Source organism: Solanum tuberosum, unplaced genomic scaffold, assembly GCF_000226075.1.
Source record: "Solanum tuberosum cultivar DM 1-3 516 R44 unplaced genomic scaffold, SolTub_3.0 scf00458, whole genome shotgun sequence".
Lineage (NCBI taxonomy): Eukaryota > Viridiplantae > Streptophyta > Magnoliopsida > Solanales > Solanaceae > Solanum > Solanum tuberosum.
Window position 1 is genome coordinate 185233 of NW_006239378.1, and position 18181 is coordinate 203413.

General features: G+C 36.2%; 3 protein-coding genes across 3 annotated transcripts; all 3 read right to left on the reverse strand.

Moving 5' to 3' along the window:
* Positions 1-4225: 4225 nt before the first annotated feature.
* On the reverse strand, positions 4226-4954 carry LOC107058191 (uncharacterized). Its single transcript, XM_015303595.1, has one exon. It carries the CDS (start codon positions 4952-4954, stop codon positions 4226-4228), a length of 729 nt encoding a protein of 242 aa, XP_015159081.1.
* A 3102-nt stretch (positions 4955-8056) lies between these two features.
* Positions 8057-10297, reverse strand: LOC107058192 (FK506-binding nuclear protein-like). Its single transcript, XM_015303596.1, has 4 exons — positions 10128-10297; positions 8941-8971; positions 8498-8735; positions 8057-8319 (listed from the first exon to the last, which is right to left on the reverse strand). Exons 1-4 carry the CDS (start codon positions 10295-10297, stop codon positions 8057-8059), a joined length of 702 nt encoding a protein of 233 aa, XP_015159082.1.
* Positions 10298-16528: 6231 nt separating this feature from the next.
* On the reverse strand, positions 16529-18181 carry LOC102595836 (uncharacterized ATP-dependent helicase C23E6.02-like). Its single transcript, XM_015303602.1, has one exon. The coding sequence runs from the start codon at positions 18087-18089 to the stop codon at positions 17151-17153; it is 939 nt and encodes a 312-aa protein (XP_015159088.1). The 5' UTR covers positions 18090-18181; the 3' UTR covers positions 16529-17150.

The window sequence follows — 18181 nt, forward strand, 5'->3', positions numbered from 1 at the left end:
TCCTTTCAAGCTTAAGTTGTTGTTTAGCGGTCCAGCTTACATACTCGTACATTTCATGTACTGATGCCAGTTGGCCTGCATCTTATTTATGATGCAGACGCAGGTACCCAGGATCAGCATCCAGCACGCCGTTGATCCAGCTGAGCACTCCAGAGTCAGTGGTCAGCCTCCTTGCTTCCGGAGGACCCTGTTATTTTGTGTTCCTAGTTTTGTTTTATTAGGATGTTGCAGGGTTTGTCCCAACATCCATCTCAGTATTATAGAGGCTTTATAGACAGTCAGTCAGTTAGTATTGAGTCTCTCATCTATGTATATATGTAAATATTCTATTTTGAGACTCGAGTTACCTTTTTGGCCAGATTTTATCAGTTGAGTTGTTTTATGACCTTTCTTTGTATTGAGTTGTTCTGTTGAGTTAGGTTTCCGCTTAGTTAACAAAGCCAGGCCAAGGGTTCGCTTGGGGCCAACAATGGTCTTCGAGTGCCGGTCCCGACCAGGGTGTAGGCTCGGGGCGTGACAGTGTTGACCCGAGAAAAAGAGATCTGGATTAACCTTCCAAAAAGCATAATAGAAGTTAACCACAAGTCCATGATATCATCTTTGTGGAATACTATTCTACCCATAAGACCATCTACTAGTGCTTTCGTTACAGATCAATTGACTTAGGAACTGATCTGAATCGCTATTGATATACGAGAGAAAGATAATTTTATTCATGTACAACCTTCTTTTTAAATAAAGCCAATACAAAACTGATAAAGTACAATATTAACAGAAACCTAGTTTACAGGAAACTATTAAAGTCCTAAATAGTAAAGATGACTAACTACGTATATCATCATATGGCTTAAATACAAGAAACTAATAACAGACTCCTAAACAAAAGGGTAACATCTATTATCTCTTAATACGCCCTCGCAGGTTGGGGGTGACTGGAACAAGACCAACTTGTGAAAATGGCGCTGAAAAGCTATGCGGGGAAGAGGTTTGGTGAGGACATCAACGACTTGATCAGCAGAGTGAAGGTGACGAACCTCAAGTGCCTTATGTTGAACTTGCTCACGAACAAAATGAAAGTCAATGGCTACATGCTTCATCCTATTGTGAAAAACAGGATTAGCACAACTATAGGTGGTGCTAACGTTGTCACAGAAAATAGTTGGTGAAGCAAACATTGATTTGTGAAGCTCTCGGAGCAAATTCGTTAGCCAATTGACTTCAGAAACAACAGTAGCAACAACTCGGTACTCGGCTTCTGTAGATGAGCGGGAGACAGACTTTTGCTTTTTAGAAGACCAAAAGACTGGTGAGTTCCCAAGGTAGACAACATAACCTGTTGTTGATGTTCTATCTTGTGGATTTCCAGCCCAATCAGAGTCAGCATAAGCAGGTAAACGGTCTGTTGGTTCGCGACTGAGCTGAACTCCCAATGTGATTGTGTGTTTCAAGTAGCGCAACAAACATTTGATAGCTTTCCAGTGAGACACTTTGGGATTATGTATAAACTGAGATAACTTGCTCACAGCAAACCCGATGTCAGGCCTAGTGAAGGATAGGTAGTGAAGCTTACCAATGACTCTTCTCTAAAGGGAAATGTCAACTACAGAATCAGCGAAGGTGCAAGGTGATGTCATTGGTGTTGGAACGCCCTTGCAATCAGTCATATTCAATTCATCTAGAAGATCCATGACATATTTTTGTTGAGACAAAATGATTGCAGTTGGTGTGGATATCACTTCAATACCCAAGAAATAATGCAAGAGGCCAAGATCTTTGAGAGAGAATCGTAAGGAAAGTGATGTAATTATTGACCTGACACTTCCTTGAATACTGCCCGTAATAATTATGTCATAAACATATATGAGAATGTATACAGTAGCACCACAATTATGAAATATAAACAAAGACGAGTTAGATTTTGATTTAACAAACCCAATACTTGTCAAGTAACTGGTGAGCTCGGTGTACTAGGCCCTAGGAGCCTGCTTAAGTCCATCTATGGCCTTTTTGAGCTTGCAAATGTATGTTGAATGTTGAGAGGACTCAAAAACAGGAGGTTGCCGCACGTACACGTCTTCTTCAAGACTTCCTTGCAAAAAGGCATTATTGACATCTAACTGATGAATAGGCCAGGAGCATTGAGCAGCAATTGCAAGGACTAAGCGAACTGTTGTAGGCTTGACAATAGGGTTGAATGTGGAATGATAATCTAACCCAGGTCTTTGTGTGAAGCCTTTGGCTACTAGGCGAGCTTTATACCTATCAATGCTTCCATCAGGCTTATGCTTAATTCTAAATAACCATTTACAATCCACAACATTCTGAGAGGGATCACTAGGGACCAAATCCCATGTCTGGTTTCTGATTAGAGCATCATATTCCGCTTTCATTGCTTCTTGTCATTGGGGATAGAGTTGTGCTTAACAAAAGGAGCGGGGAATTGGTGGAGAGGGATTGGTTTTAACAAGAAAACTCTTGGGTTTAAGGCTATTTGTTTGAGAGAGGGTAACCATTTGGTGAGAATGGGTGTCTGATTGCGGTAGTGGTGGGAGTTGAGGGGCTTAGACAGATGTGGTAACTGTAGAAGTCCGACGTCGATAGGTTTGGGTAATGGGTGGCTTACTGGTTGTTACCGGAGATAGAGGAATATGAGTGGATTGAATGGGGCAGGGAGAAGCAGAGGTGCTTGCTGGATTGTTCAGAGAAAGTAGAGGTGTACCTGATATTAGTGGCGTCGCTGAGGAAGAAACAGAGAGATACCTTTGAGCACCCGTAGACAATGGCTGAGGCAGTTCAAGATAATGTGGCGCTGTTGGGATATCATTGTGCATCTCTATTGAATGAGATAAGTTATCCCAAGAAATTTTCAAATGCTGATTTTTATATTTAGAAAAAATATTGGTAAAAGGGTAACTAGTTTCAAAAAATACTACATCTCTAGAAAGATAAACTTTGGAGGTGGTTGGGTCAGAGCATTGATGACAATAATATTTATTTGAAAATCCCAAATAGACATAGGCCTTTGATTTCGAATCAAGCTTATGCTGTGCAAATGGTTTTAACCATGGATAACATAAACAACCAAAAAATTTGGCGTTGTCATAATTTGGTGATTCTTGAAATAAAAGCTCGTATGGACACTTGTCTTTTAAATTTGGGGTTGTCATTCTGTTAATGAGAAAAACAGCTTGATGACATGCAATACTCCAAAAGGTGGATGGTAAAGAGGCTTGATGCATTAGAGTTTTTGCAGTCTCGACAACATGGCGATGTCGTCTTTTAACTACAACAACTCTTTGTGGCGTATAAGGTGGGGAAATTAAGTGTTCAATGCCCTGAGATTTCAAATAAGAAGTTAAACTCTGAAATTCACCTCCTCCATCAGTATAAAAAGATAATATTTTTGTTTGAAACCGACGTTCAAGCAATGGATGTAGTGTTTGAAAACATCTAAAACCTTGTGTTTGGACTGAATCGTGTGGAGCCACATGTATTTTGAAAACTAATCCACAAACAAAACATAATATCTTTTCGTAGCGACGGATAAAATTGGTGACGGGCCCCACAAATCACTGTGAATAATTTGGAGAGGCATGTGACTCTATAAAGAATTTGTAGAAAAAGATTGCCTGTGGCTTTTATTGATTGACATGAATTACAAATGGAAAGAGACTCTTACTTAACAAGAATGGAAAATTTATTTAAAAACAAATCTAAAGTACGACGTGTTGGATGCCCCAAACGCCGATGCCACAGATCTAAAGATGCAGCCATATTGCATTGAGGTTGAGAAGAAGAAGAAGGATTGTCTAGCGGCCACTCATAGAGGCGGGCCCCCCGTACTCTGCCCTTGAACTAACGGCGCCCCCGTACTCAGATCCTTCACAAGATAAGAGAATGGAAAGAATTCAATAGATGTATTATTGTCACGACAAAATTGAGAAACTGAAATCAAGTTACTGGAAATGGAAGGGGAGCGAAGTGTATTGGATAAGTGAAAGCTAGAATCAGATGCAGATAAATCAATGTTACCAGTGTGAGAAATTGGTATGGTGTTACCATTTCCCATAGCGATTTCCTCCGGACCATTGTAGTTAGCAACGTTGTTGAGACCGTGGGCATCCGATGCAACATGATGTGATGTGCCTGAATCGACTATACATGGGGCAAATTGCTGCATTTATTGTCTAGCAAAGTTGGCCTGTGCCTGAAAATGATTATGAGACTAAGAGCGACAAACACGCGCAGAGTGTCCAGGTCGGTCACATAACTGACACACTAAAGAGACTTCTTGTGAATTAGTGCGACGATTGCACCCTGACTGAGAACGTTGCTGGTAGTTGTTTGAATGCCTATTATTGTTAATGACGTTGGTCCGCGTTTGAAAGCTGGACTTTTGAGCAACAACAACAGTAATTGGAGTGGATTGAGGCGAAGCATTGTGTTTGAGGAAAAGCTCGTGATCGCTAAGCTTTTCAAACAGTTCAGCATATGAAATTAGGGTGTCACGTGCTCTAATTGCTGCAGAGATTTCGCGGTATTCTAGTCCAAGACCAATGAGAGTCTTGACAATGAGTTTGGCATTGGTGACAGGAGCTCCAGCAGTCACAAGCTCATCACAGAGAGATCGAACTTGAGTGAGATAGTTTGTTACAGGTTGACTCTCTTTTGTGAGACAAACGAGGCGATCTCGCAAGCTGAATATGCGAGTTTGTGACTTATTGGCATAAGCTGTATGGAGGGAATCCCAAACTGCTTTGGCTGTGGTTGCAGCGGCTACAATTGCAGCAAGAGTGGGATCTACTGATGCTAAAATTGCGTTTTGGATTAACAGGTCCTGACGAAACCAATTTACATATTCAAGGTTGGAAATTGTCAGGTTGTTGGTGGTGGTGGTCTCGGTAGGAGCAGGGATAGTACCATCGAGATGACCATAAAGATTGTGTCCTCTCATGAGCATGGACACTTGGGCCTTCCACAGGGAGAAGTTATGGCTGCCAGCAAGTTTAATCGGAAGCTGGGTAACCAAGTTGAATTGAACAATGGTGGTAGTGTTAGTTGCATCAAATTGGTAACTGAGGGTGCCATTGATGGTGGGTGGGTAATAAGGAACTTAGAACTCTGTGAGGAGAAGAAAAGCTCTGGATACCATATAAAGGTTTGAGATATACGAGAGAAAGATACTTTTATTCACGTACAACCTTCTCTTTAAATAGAGCCAATACAAAACTGATAAAGTACAATATTAACAGAAACCTAGTTTAGAGGAAACTATTAAAGTCCTAAATAGTAAAGATGACTAACTATGTATATCATCATATGGCTGAAATACAAGGAAACTAATAACAGACTCCTAAACAAAAGGGTAACATCTATTATCTCTTAATATCCAACCGATACATCATGTAAAGTAATGTATCCGAGAATAGTAATTTTTACAATATTTTCAAACGGTAGGAATTTTTTAGAGAATATGGTATTATAAATTGTGTATTTAGGTAATTTTTCCTTATTTTATATATTCCTTAAATACTTCAAATCAGATCATTTATTAGCCAACTCATTTGACATGTCAACAACTTTTGGCACGTCATCAAATTAGTTAATTAATGTTTATGGCAGTTTTAATTTGTTAATCAGTTAGATTAATTTCAATTGTGCTCGATATAAATAGTCCTTCCCGCTCAACTTTTCCAGTTCCAAATTCAATTTTCAACTCAGCTTCTTAATTTCATTCAAGCCCGCATTTCTCTTTGCTTTCTCGGAATATGAATCTTCCCATTCCAGGTTCGTCGTCTTCATCTTCGTCTTCGTCTTCTTGTTTGTTTTTCTTCTGAAGCTCTTGATTTTCTGGTGTGAGATTGGGTGATTTTGAAATGCCCCAAAATGAAAAAATAACGAATGATGTGTAAAGTGGAATACCCTAATGGTGACTGTTATCTTTGATTTTCTCCTATTGCTGTCAAATTCCTTATGCCCCCATATTGAAATGTTAAATGCTATGAATAGTTCGTGTAATTTTCTAATTAAATTGATAATTGTTCGTGTTTTACTGAATACGGAAGGGATGAAGATACAGATTCAGATTGTAGATACCGAGGAATGTTGAGAAAGATAGATATAGGCAAAATAGTCTGATGAAGCCTTGTACTTGTATGAGTTTGTATTTTGAACCCTTTTACTTGACCATTTATCAACTGAACGCTTAAACTCAATGAAACTCAGCATTTTAAACCCCTTTGACATTGTGTGAACTTCAAACGCCAATAAAAATTACATGTCATCACCCATATCAGATTTTATATGACACGTCACTTATTATTTAATTTTTTAAAATAAATTATTAGTTTTCTTCTTTTTCACTCCATCTTCATCTCCATATCACTTGACCAACACATGTAAATCCATTTTCTCCATGGATGCCAATGATTCACCATTTTAATTGTGGTTGAATAGTCAACATTCTCTCAACATACTTGTGCTTTCTCACACATTACATTGAAGATGTTGATTGTATAACTACAACTCTTTCTCATATATCATTTATCTCCACGCCCAATGTATGTGGACCCTTAAATGACTTGTTTAAACTTATTTAATTGAATAAATTTGAATAATATAGTTTATTATTAGTTAATCATTCTCCCTTTTAAATTATACTAGCTACGGTCTATATTTAAGTGTCATACTCTAGTAGGTGCAATATAGATCATTTTTGGATCATGATATCAACCTGTATATACCTTATTACTGTTGAAGTGTAGATATTGTTGTTACAATATAAACCAAGCACATGAACAAGTATCGACGGTCTTAATTATCTATATATTTTGACCAACAGTGACAATACTCAATTATTCAAATTTTACAACGGTAACAAAGTACAAATTGCTACTTTTTCAACGGTAACATTTGCTTTTTTAGTGTATAAAAAGAAGGATTCATGAACTCCTCCATCTTATTCTATTTTAAAATACTTAAACATCTCTTTTAATTATGTCTCAAGCATCTCAAACATCCAATGCAAAATAGTCTTACGTTTGTCGTTGTGGTAATTCAACCATGTTGAGGACTTCACGCACCGATACGAACCCAGGTCAATAATTCTTTAACTGTGCAATTGGTGCATGCTCTTTTTTTAAGTGGCTTGAAAATGATTCATCAACAAGCAACCCATCAAAATTGAGTCCAGGACTCGAGACATCAAATTTTCAAGGCGTTACCAAATTTCAAATATTAGAAAGGCTTCGAAACTCTGAAGAAAATAGGGATTTGCTATTGAGTTTATTCAAAGAAGCCGAAGAGCAGAGGGATCACTTTAAAGGATTGCTAAAAGACACTGAAATAGATAGGGATCAACTAAAACAAAGGTTGATAATGGTTGAAGAAAAAGAGAAAGGCCTAAAAATAATATTGTATGATCTGTTGTTAGTGATTGCTCTTTGGAAATGTGTAACAGGGATGCAATAGTACAATCTTATATCTTTTACTCATGTAGTATTACAGTCTATTAATAAAATGAAGTCTTTCTTGTATGGTAAGACAATGCATTATATATACAATTTAAAGTCGATAACTGGCAACAATATCTATCAAAACAAAAATAACATTTACATAATCCAACTGTCTTAAAAGGCACTTCAAAAACCAACTACGTCAACAACCAATTGTCTTAATATTCAACCACCAAAAAGTAATTATCTAAAAGACCAATTGTCTTAATAGTCGACCACCAAAAACCAACCATTTAAAAAACCAATTGTCTTAATCATCAACCACCAAAAACCAACCATTTCAAAACCAATATCTTAAAACCCACTTCAAAAACAAATTGTCTTAAAAAATCAGTATCTTACTCATCACCATTGAGCTCACCATTGAGATCCATAACAATATCCATCACGTCCACTGAAATTTGTTCTTCTACCTTCTTCTCCTCTTCTTTTTCTTGATTTTCTTCCTGCTTCTCCTCTTCTTTTTCTTGATCTTCTTCTTGCTTCTCCTCCTCTTTGTCTTCCTCTTTCTTCTCTTTGATATCCTCTTCTTTGTTTTCTTCTTATTTCTTCTCTTTTTCTTCCATCTTCTCCTCCCCTTGTTTCTTCTCTTCCATCTTCTCTTCTTCTTTTTCTTCCATCTTCTCCTCCTCTTGTCCTTTCTCTCCTTCCTTCATCTCTTCTACAACTTCATTAACTTCTTCTGTAAAGTACTCATCAACTGCAACAAGATATTCACCGACTATTGCTAATGGAAGGATTTCATCAACATCAATTGTAGCACTATCTTTATCAACTGTTGGTGCTGTATAGTCTTCATTAACTGCTGCAAGATCAGTGACTTAGCATTCTTACAAATAAATTATTTTACACAAATAGTATATAAATTAGTCTACCTTCATTTTTCTTGTTCTTTTGAGCTCTCCTCAATTTCTCATCTCATATAAAAGCAACAACTTCCATCATTGATAGTTCAAAGGATGCAATATGCTCACACAAATTACCATCTTTATTTTTCTGTCCACTCGAAACCGAATTCTCACAAGGTTGGTTGGAATTGTTCTCTCCCAATATTTCATCCTCCTCGTTCTCTACTGCAGAAGTCAGAACAGTGACACCTTTCAAATTGGCCTTTAAGGCATCAATAATTGTGTCCTTCACTTCGTCTGTATATAGCTTTAATGTTGCCATATAATTTTGTTTTGTCTCATGTACAATAGGTATGAGGTATGGATGCACAATCTACAAAAAAAAATATATAAATAGTACAAGGCCTTCACTAATTTACAAATATTGCTAGCTAATAATAAATAAATTTATACCTTTGTACTTCTCCCTTTGTACTTAAATTGATCACCTTCGACAATATTATTGTTTTTTGTCGTGTGCCATCTAAGTAAACGGAGAATGGGTAGAGGAGAATCCAAGGACTTCTTTGCATACTTACCAAGATGAGGAAAAGCTTCATATATCCAAACCTAAAGTTAATAAAATAACAAATAAATAAACATAGACTATGAAATACTATATAAATATATAAGAGTTTATTATAAATCAAGGGGAAAATGCATAAGTACCCCCCCCCCCCAACCTATGCCCAAAATTACAGAGACACACTTATACTATACTAAGGTCCTATTACCCCCCGAACTTATTTTATAAATAATTTTCTACCCCTTTTAGGTCTACGTGGCACTATCAACCAAATAGTTTGAAAAAATTATCAACACGCGCTGGGCCCACAAAATAGTGCCACGTTGGCCAAAAAGGGGTAGAAAATTCTTTATAAAATAAGTTTCGGGGGGAGGGGGTGGGGTAAGTAGGACCTTAGTATAGTATAAGTGTGTCTCTGAGATTTCGATTATAGGTTGGGGGGGTACTTATGCATTTTCCCTAAATCAAGTACATAATTGATAATAAGTATTAGAAATGCCCAGGGGAAGCCATAAAGAGCATACGATGCATTCCCTCTTTCATTGTACACTTCACTCCGCTTCTTCAAATTAATTTTGTTCTTCAAATACTTCACTATTAAATCAAAACACTCTTTCCCCCACGGATAACTCTTGAAAAAATCTAAATCATCGACCATCTTAATGTGGTTTGAATCCACAATCTTAGATCGATCGTGGGCAAGCAACATCGAGTGGACGAACCAAACTAAAGAGCACTTCAACTTCTGCTCCTTATTCAATCTGGTACCCTTAATCAAACTCATCAACTTTGTAGCAGTGATATTCTTATTCTTGGTCACTTTATAATAAAATTTCTCACCTTTCTGAAGTACTTTTGTCATTTTTGAATCACGGGGGTATGCTGAGCAATTCAGCCCCGTAATCAATGCAAACTCTTTTAAGCCAAAAAAGCATGCTTATCATTCACACAAAACCACATCTCATGCAATTTTTTAAATAATTTTTTACACGTCGCAACAACATATAATGGACCATCTGTCCATTGAACTTGTAATATGTCTTAAATGTCCAAAAAAAGTACCTTTAAAGTCATTATAAATTTTTTCTTGAACTAAAACATTTCTAAAATCACGATAAAGAGTCATTCTTGCTCTCACATAAGTTTTCGCTGGAAAAGATCCTAACTCATCCATCCATGTAGTTAGATTATAGGACTTACCAGAGATTTCTCTTGCACAAATTGGCAAGGATTGGATCATCATCCTCATCTCCAGTATCTCGGCTATCTCTACTACTCTCCTCATCTCCACTGTCAGTTTTTTCTTTGCTAGATTCAACATCATCAATAGTCTGGGCACTACTGTCCTCATAGTTGTCGATCTCAGCCATTGTATCATAATCCGAGTTAGACTTAGGTTCTTCAACTACAATTTTTTTTCTTTTTTAAAGATCTTGAAACTTCTTTAGCCTTTCTTTTCTTGTTTTTAGAAGGCTTAGTGTCACGCCCCAAGCCTACACCCTAGGTGGGACCGACACTGGAAGACCATTGCTGGCCCCAAGCGAACCCTTGGCCTAGCTTACTTAACTCAGCGGAAGACAATGTTCATATCTATAATGATCAATGAACTTAACTGAACTGAAAAATAAAATAACTGAGAATGTTTTAAAGATTAAACATCTAACTTGACCAAAAGTGGCAACCCAAGTCTTTAACATAAAAATGATAATGCAAAGACTACTGAACTACTAACTGTCTATGAAGCCTCTAAAACCAAGAGGGATGTCAGGACAGGACCCTCGATCATCCTAACATCTGAAAGACTAGAAAGCAAATAAAGGAATCCTCCAGAATGTAAGGAGGCTCACCAACAGACTCTGAATGCTCAAGCTGGATCAATGAGGCGCTGGATGCTGACACTGGTTACCTGCGTCTGCATCATAATAAGATGCAGCCCAACTGGCATTAGTACATTCAATGTACGAGTATGCGAGTTGGAATGCTAATAAACATAGGCTCGAAAAAGATTATGAAAGAAACACCTACCTGGCTCTTCTCAACTCATGGATACTCAACTTAATATAAAGCAATAAAATATATATATATATAAAGCTTATAAAACAACTGAAAACAATCTTAGTTCGTTACAGATAAAGCAATAACAAACTTAACTTTACTCATTTAGAAAGTAATATAACTTTTGTGGGAGATTTTCTAACCGACAACTATCACTATGAGCCTAAGTGATGGTACAACATTTTACCTCACGTTGCCAAGGACTGTCCTATACCTTGCCATCGGTATAGAACTTGAACTACTAAGTGGATCCACTAGTCTATGCTAAAAAGCACTAGGGAATCATCTAAAAAGTATGATCCTTTTTCTGCCTATGATGGCTACATGGTTTGTGGGGGCTTGAGTTAATATGAACTCGCGTCCCCATATCAGTGCTAAATACTACTCCCAAAATATACTTAGCTCATATGTTTTTTTTAAAAAAACTTCTTCTCTGGTTTGAGATAATTTCTCAAACTTAGCTTAAAAAGCTCTCTTGGAATCAATGTTCCCTTTTCTTGCTTAAATGTGAAAAACATTTATAAACTCTTTGGGAATACTTAGTTCCCATATACTTTTGAAGAAATGAACTTCAATCTTTACTCTTTACTATTTACTCTTTATTCAACTTGAACTTTAAGTCTTAAAATAAAGTTAAAAGCATTTGCAAAAGACTTCTTGAAAAGACTCTAAGAACTTCCTAGACTTGGCTCTTGACTTTCCTTGAATTTGAATTTATGGATTCAAGCTTATGATTCATGTTTCTAGATGATTCCTAGATGTTTAGAATCCATTTAGAGTAGTTAGAATCAATGGAAAGTGTTAGGACACTTTAGAATAACTTAAGTAGGCTAAATGATGAAAAACTGGTGAAAAATGCCGATTCGGGCACGTCCCTGGCGTGCCGCGCTAGGCCCCAACTTATTGGGGCTTGTTTTGGGCGCACTGCAAGTGCGCCACCCCTACCTCCTGGTGCTATGGGGGCGCGACACACTTGGCCCTCCCCAGGTGCTTCTGACGAGTTTTTCAACTCGTTTTCTGATTCTAAATCATTTCAATCTGATTCTTTTTCCCAAATTCACCTTAGATTCATGTACCCAAGTCATATACACAAAATCTTACCCAAACGACTCAAGGAAACAATACTTTAACATCAAGAAACTCCTTAATCCCAACTCATATTCAAGAACGCAATCAATTCAAGAACAACTATCAAGAGAATCAAATTCTCAATCTTTTTAAGATGAAAATACGTTGAATTAAGCATGCTTGGCGCGTGGGTGAATTAACCCAATTCTATGTGATCTCACATACCTTGTGGGGTCAATTCCTTGGCGAATCCGCAACCAAAATTGATCGTTCTTGGCGAATCTTGCTTTTCCTCTTCTCCTTTCTCTTGTGTTCTTTCTCCAAAAGCCCTAGCTCTATTTCTCAAAAGTGAAAACCGAACTAACTCAGTTTTGACCCCAACTATTTTATTAAAAACGGAATTAAATAATTGGGTAAGGAAAAGACCAAACTACCCTTCAAAACTCCGGATTGGGCATTTCCTTATTCGAACAACCCAACTTCCAAAGGACATAACTCACTCATACAAACTCGGAATTGCGCAAACTTAGCGGTGTTGGAAAGATCATTCCAAGAGATTTCCAGCCATATCTGGAACTATACCTAACTCATCCTGAGCTAGGAGTTATGATCGTTTAAATTTGACCAAAAACTCACTTTAACTTACTTAAAATTTTCCAAATTTCCTTGTACTTTCCAAAAGGGAAAATGCATAAGTACCCCCCCAGCCTATGCCCAAAATCCCTGAGACACACCTAACCTTTACTAAGGTCCTATTATCCACCACCACCCCCCCCACCCCGAAGTTATTTTTTAGGTGTGTCTCAGGGATTTTGGACATAGGCTGGGGGTTACTTATGCATTTTTCCCTTTCCAAAAATAACTATTTCCAGATTTTAAACTTCCTTCTAGTTCTTTCTAGTTGCGAGATGTTACACTTAGGAACATATCATTTAACAATACCGCCTCTAGTTTTAGCCATACTGTATTATATATAAAAACATAATTTTCATATCAAAATATTGACCACTAGTCTATTAATACAAACAGAGTAATGCTAAAAAAATTATGAAAAAAAGTACCAGTTCCAACAAAACTCGACAATGCCATTGACATAAACACCATTAAAGTCGACCAAAATATAGTAAAAACTTTCAAATCGATAGGCCAAATAAACATAAAAAATCAAAAATTTCTATGCATTATCCAAAGCAAAACCTCAGTAATGATTCCAAATAAAAAGCATTAACTAAAACGGGTGAGATTTTCAGAACTTTAAGCAAACATCTAATCTTCGCTACACTATCATAACAAAAAAATCAAATAGGCTAAAAGTTATTGAAAACATGATTAAACTTACATCAGACGAAGAAGATTGAAAAAGATCCAACTGAACTTGGGAAGAAGATTGAAAAATATTCAAATGAACTTGAGAAGAAGATTGATGAAAAATAGACAAACTCCACTTCGTTTTTCAGGAACGATAATAGGATCTCCTTTTTCTTTATGTTTTCAATAAATGGAAGATGGAAGACTTGTGTTGGAGAATGATCAGTTTTATGAAGGTTGATGATTTCGGTAAAGAAGGTTTATGGAAGACAAAGAGTTCTTTGATAACGTGTTCTGAGGTTTCCTCGGAAAACGTTAACCCATTTTATTAAATAATTTTTATATTCCTTGGGATTGTAATATAATTTTTTGGAGGGATGAATTTATTTAATGTTGAAGTGTTGGGATGAAAATGATATTTTATATACTTGTTTTTTTATCCCCAAGTTCTTAAAGTGATGAAAAAGCCCATGACCTCACAACCCAACCCCACTTTTTCACCTTTTCTAACCCTAACCTAAAAATTAAATCAAAAAGAAATTAAGTGGCTATTGTGCAAATTAAGTTTTGGGGTGTCTCCCATGCCAATTAATCTCATCTCTCTTCTTACAAAAACCCTGAGGTTTGTGTTTTCTCAGTTGAAGAATTCTATGTATATTTGTTTATCTGAATATCTGACAAATAGTTGATTTTTTTTGTCATTTGGGTTTTTTATTTATTTTTTATTTGTTTTGGCAGGAACAAATGTTTTTGATTGGTGAGATTTTGATGGTGCCTTGTTATGCAGTTGAATCAGTAAGTTCGTTTGGAATTTTTTTTTCCGTTTAATTGTAATGGTTTGAATCAATGTGGGAGTAGCATATAGGCTATATCTTTCTATTAGGACAAGAAAAGTATGTTTTTTGGGCATAATTTTGAGATGATCACTAATAAAAAGTGATCTCATTAGCAGAGTAGGAGGGTTTTTTTATCCTTCCCTTTTGTGGTGAAGGTTTTGTGAGTTCTTTAGCTTCTCCACATTTTGATTTAATTAGTTTTGTAAAGCCCATGGCGAGTAAGCATCTTGATATCTGATTGGGAAAAAAAGAAGGAAAAAATGCTAAAAGGCAGGTCTGCTTTTGCTAGCTATTGAAGTGCAGAAACACAGTGACAAGCACACGTCTGGTTAGCACAAAACAAGTTGTGCTATCCCATGTTCCTTACTAGTGTGATGTACCTTTTATTATAGCTGCTAAGTGTAGTCTTTTTTGTTGTTCATTGAAGGGAAGAAGGCTTCATCTTTCAATCTACTGGTTTTGTGGTGTTTTTGGTTAAGTTTTAACTTTGATTTATGAAGAATTTCTAAGCGTGTTTTTTCTTTTTATGTACATTCTATATGTTCTATTGTGCCCTTCTAGTTCTCTTACACATTCAATAACACTTATATTTCTGAAGCTTATAAGAGAAGGATATATCTTATATTTTAACCCGTTCAACTGAGTAAGCACATTAAGGGTCTGTTTGGAAAGCCACCTGGTAATTGGAATTGGTGTAATTACTAGGGTAGTAATTACTAGCCTAGTAATTACACGAGTCTAGTAATTACATTGACCTGTTTGGTTGTCACAGTGTAATTACAGTGTAATTCCCTTTGTCCTGTTTGGTTGGACGAATGTAATTACACAGTTAAATTTTAAAATAGATCAGATTTTGAATAAATAATATTACTATGTATAACTGATTGTTAGAATCGAATTTTATAATTCTCATATTTATTTTAATCTCAAAACTAACAGGAGAAAATACAAAAATAAAATTCATACATAATCTACCTAGACATCAAAATATGAAAGTAAAATGAATCAAGAAATAAATCTTACTTGAAAGAAGAAGTACATGGCTTGTTGCTGTGCTGCCGTTCTTAGAAATGGAAATGTGCAGACAAAAAAGGAAGAAGTGTCTTTTCCAAACAAAAATATATTAAAAAAATATAATATTAAAAAATTCATGTAATTACATGGTGTAATTACACTCAATTCCTTACTCTCCCTTGGGAATTGAGGAGTGTAATTACTCCCCTTCAATTACACCCAATTCCCCTCTTACCAAGTAATTACTTGGTCTACCAAACAGGACAAAGAGAGTAATTACACCAATTACACTAATTCCCAATTCCATTGTGGCCTTTCAAACAGGCCCTAAAGCACCAACATAGAAAAGAAAGTAAGGGAAAAGGAGGAACAACCTTACTTCTCAAGATTATTGTTTCCTAAGTATCGGAAGAGTCAAAATTTTACTAGGGATAGCGGAGAAAAGGAATACATATGGTGTAAAGATATCCATATTTATTGGTCATAAATAAAAGTCGATAACCTATAGACTGCCAAGAACTTATAAGTTGATCTAAAACGAGTTGTTTGGAGAACTGCTCGAGTTTTAGTAAAAGCGGCTATGTGGGGTCATATTGATTGGTTGAAGGACCTAAAAGAGAACGTAGTTTGGGGTGGGGTTATAACTGTTTGTGCCAGAGTCAAGAGATTAGTGCACCCTCAACATTGAAAACATTTGTTTGGAAAAACAAAAGAACATATTTGAGAATGCTAGTAGAAAGGAGAAAAGGACAACATTCTCGATTATATAAGTAGCTATGAGTTCTTTTACCTGTTCATCTCTTTATACATAAGATAACAACATTCATTAGCAAAGATGTTTTGATTTGGACTCTATCTGGTTAAATTTAATAAATGAGACATATATTTAATGTTAGAATGGGAATAAGATTTATAATGTAGTGTCTATAAATAGAGCTCGTTGTAACAATGGTATACTAGAAAAAGAAGACTTGTCAACTTTATTATGTCAGCAATCAGATGAAGCCTCAAAAATATGTATATTATTAATTATTTACTTACTTTCCTCCACCAGAGGAAGTGGTGTGCATGTTGGTCAGGGCAATGTGGGCACGCATCAGAAAAGCTGTAGAATTTATCAAAAGACGGTCCTCATAAGATATTTCAGAAATAACAATATAAAGCAAAATAATTTTGAACCGTTGCTTATTTCACCCTTAGGGGTAGCCGACTAGCCGGGTAGGACCAAGGATTTAAAAAGGAACCTTTGTGTCTACCTAAAATCAAGTCCTCTCCACTCACATTTTTTGCAAAAGTAATAAGCATAAGGGATAACTCGTAAGAAACGGACCTGTATAAAAGTAAATAATTTAATTTGGCTCAAAACAATACGAAGCAAACAAAATGTAGTTAAAGTAGCAAAAGTTAACTTACAAATGAGTACAATTCTCCAATATGGTTTTGCAGGGGTGTGCCAGTTAAGGCCCACTTATAAGAAGATTTTAAAGCAAGAACCGCCTTTGTGGGTTTGTTGTCTACAGTTTTGATATAATGAGCCTATTTATGCCATAAAAGTTCAATCAGTTAAGAACATTTCAGATAAAAAATCTTATATCACATGAAATTTAGGAGTTCTATTCTCAGACTACAAAACACATGCAGGATTGTTCCAAGGCAACAAAGAGAACATAATGTCCATGTCCACCATGTAAAATATAAAAGGGTGTTCAAACTAGAATTGAAGATGAAATTCCATGTTCTTACATTATGTTGTGCCTTAATAGCTGAAACATTATGAAGATTATTCAGCAGTTAACCTATAGGTTTCTTCCTAACCACTATAAGATTCTTCACATTCTAATGACCAGCATAGCTATTAGCACATTATTCAGCAGTTAACATGATCGACTTGAAAAAATTTGCATAAACAGTAAATGATCACCATGTATCTGGAAATGCCAAGTTAAGAAAACAAAAACTTAATGCATGAATCTATAAATGTATGACTTGCTTTATCCAAAATGATGCGCTCCCACTTCAATGAATGCAGAACTGACTTCCTTGGGGAAACATCTTCACCAACCCAGGCTGAATTTTCAATAGAACCATCGTCACTCCATTTTGAGTTCTTGTTGTTCTGTTTTGACTTCTTTGGCCAATAGTAAGCCTGGATAGCGGAGTACGTAGTAAAGACAAAATCATATTCCTCTAGTTTGTACATACATTTCTCCCTGTTGGTGCCATGATACACAAGAGTTTTGTTGCTTCCTTTAGTGGTGCAACGTTCAATCTTGCGAAACCATCGCGTTTCTCCAATCACATGATATACAACAAGAGATCCTTTTATTGTTGGGAGTTCCTGGGAAGTACTGGGTGAAGACGGCAATATACTGGAACCACTAGTTGCTTTCTTTAATTCGCGTTGAGCAAGCACAAGTGCTATGGCTTCAACCGTCTTCCCCATTCCCATTTCATAAGCAAGAATACCTCTTTTGAATATAGTTTCTTGCTTTAATGACCAAGCCAACCACTCCTTTTGGTACCTCAATAATGGCAAGATCAAATCTGATGGTGCCTCGGCAGTTTCAGCAAACGAGACGTTCTGAATATCCAAGTCTAAATCATTTGAATAATTCTCCAGAAAGAATTCATCCATTTCTTGTTCCAGTATCTTCCATGTCAAAATTGATGTTATTATCTTTTGCATCCTCTCATGCTCATATTTCCTCATTTTTATCCTTCTAACCATGCCATAGAATCTATGATATGCATTTGTATCTTTATCCATTTGATCTTTAGTAACACGAACAACTATCAATTTAGTTAGAAAATTACGCAAACTATTCAAAGCATTTATATGTGTTAGTATTTCAAGATGGATCTCCCCTATGGAATTTGACATCAATAAATTAAAAATAGGAGAAAATTAAAGATAACAGCTCATCGCTAGGGCTCAAAATTTGCATGGTATTTTAATTTACATGTCATTCATTA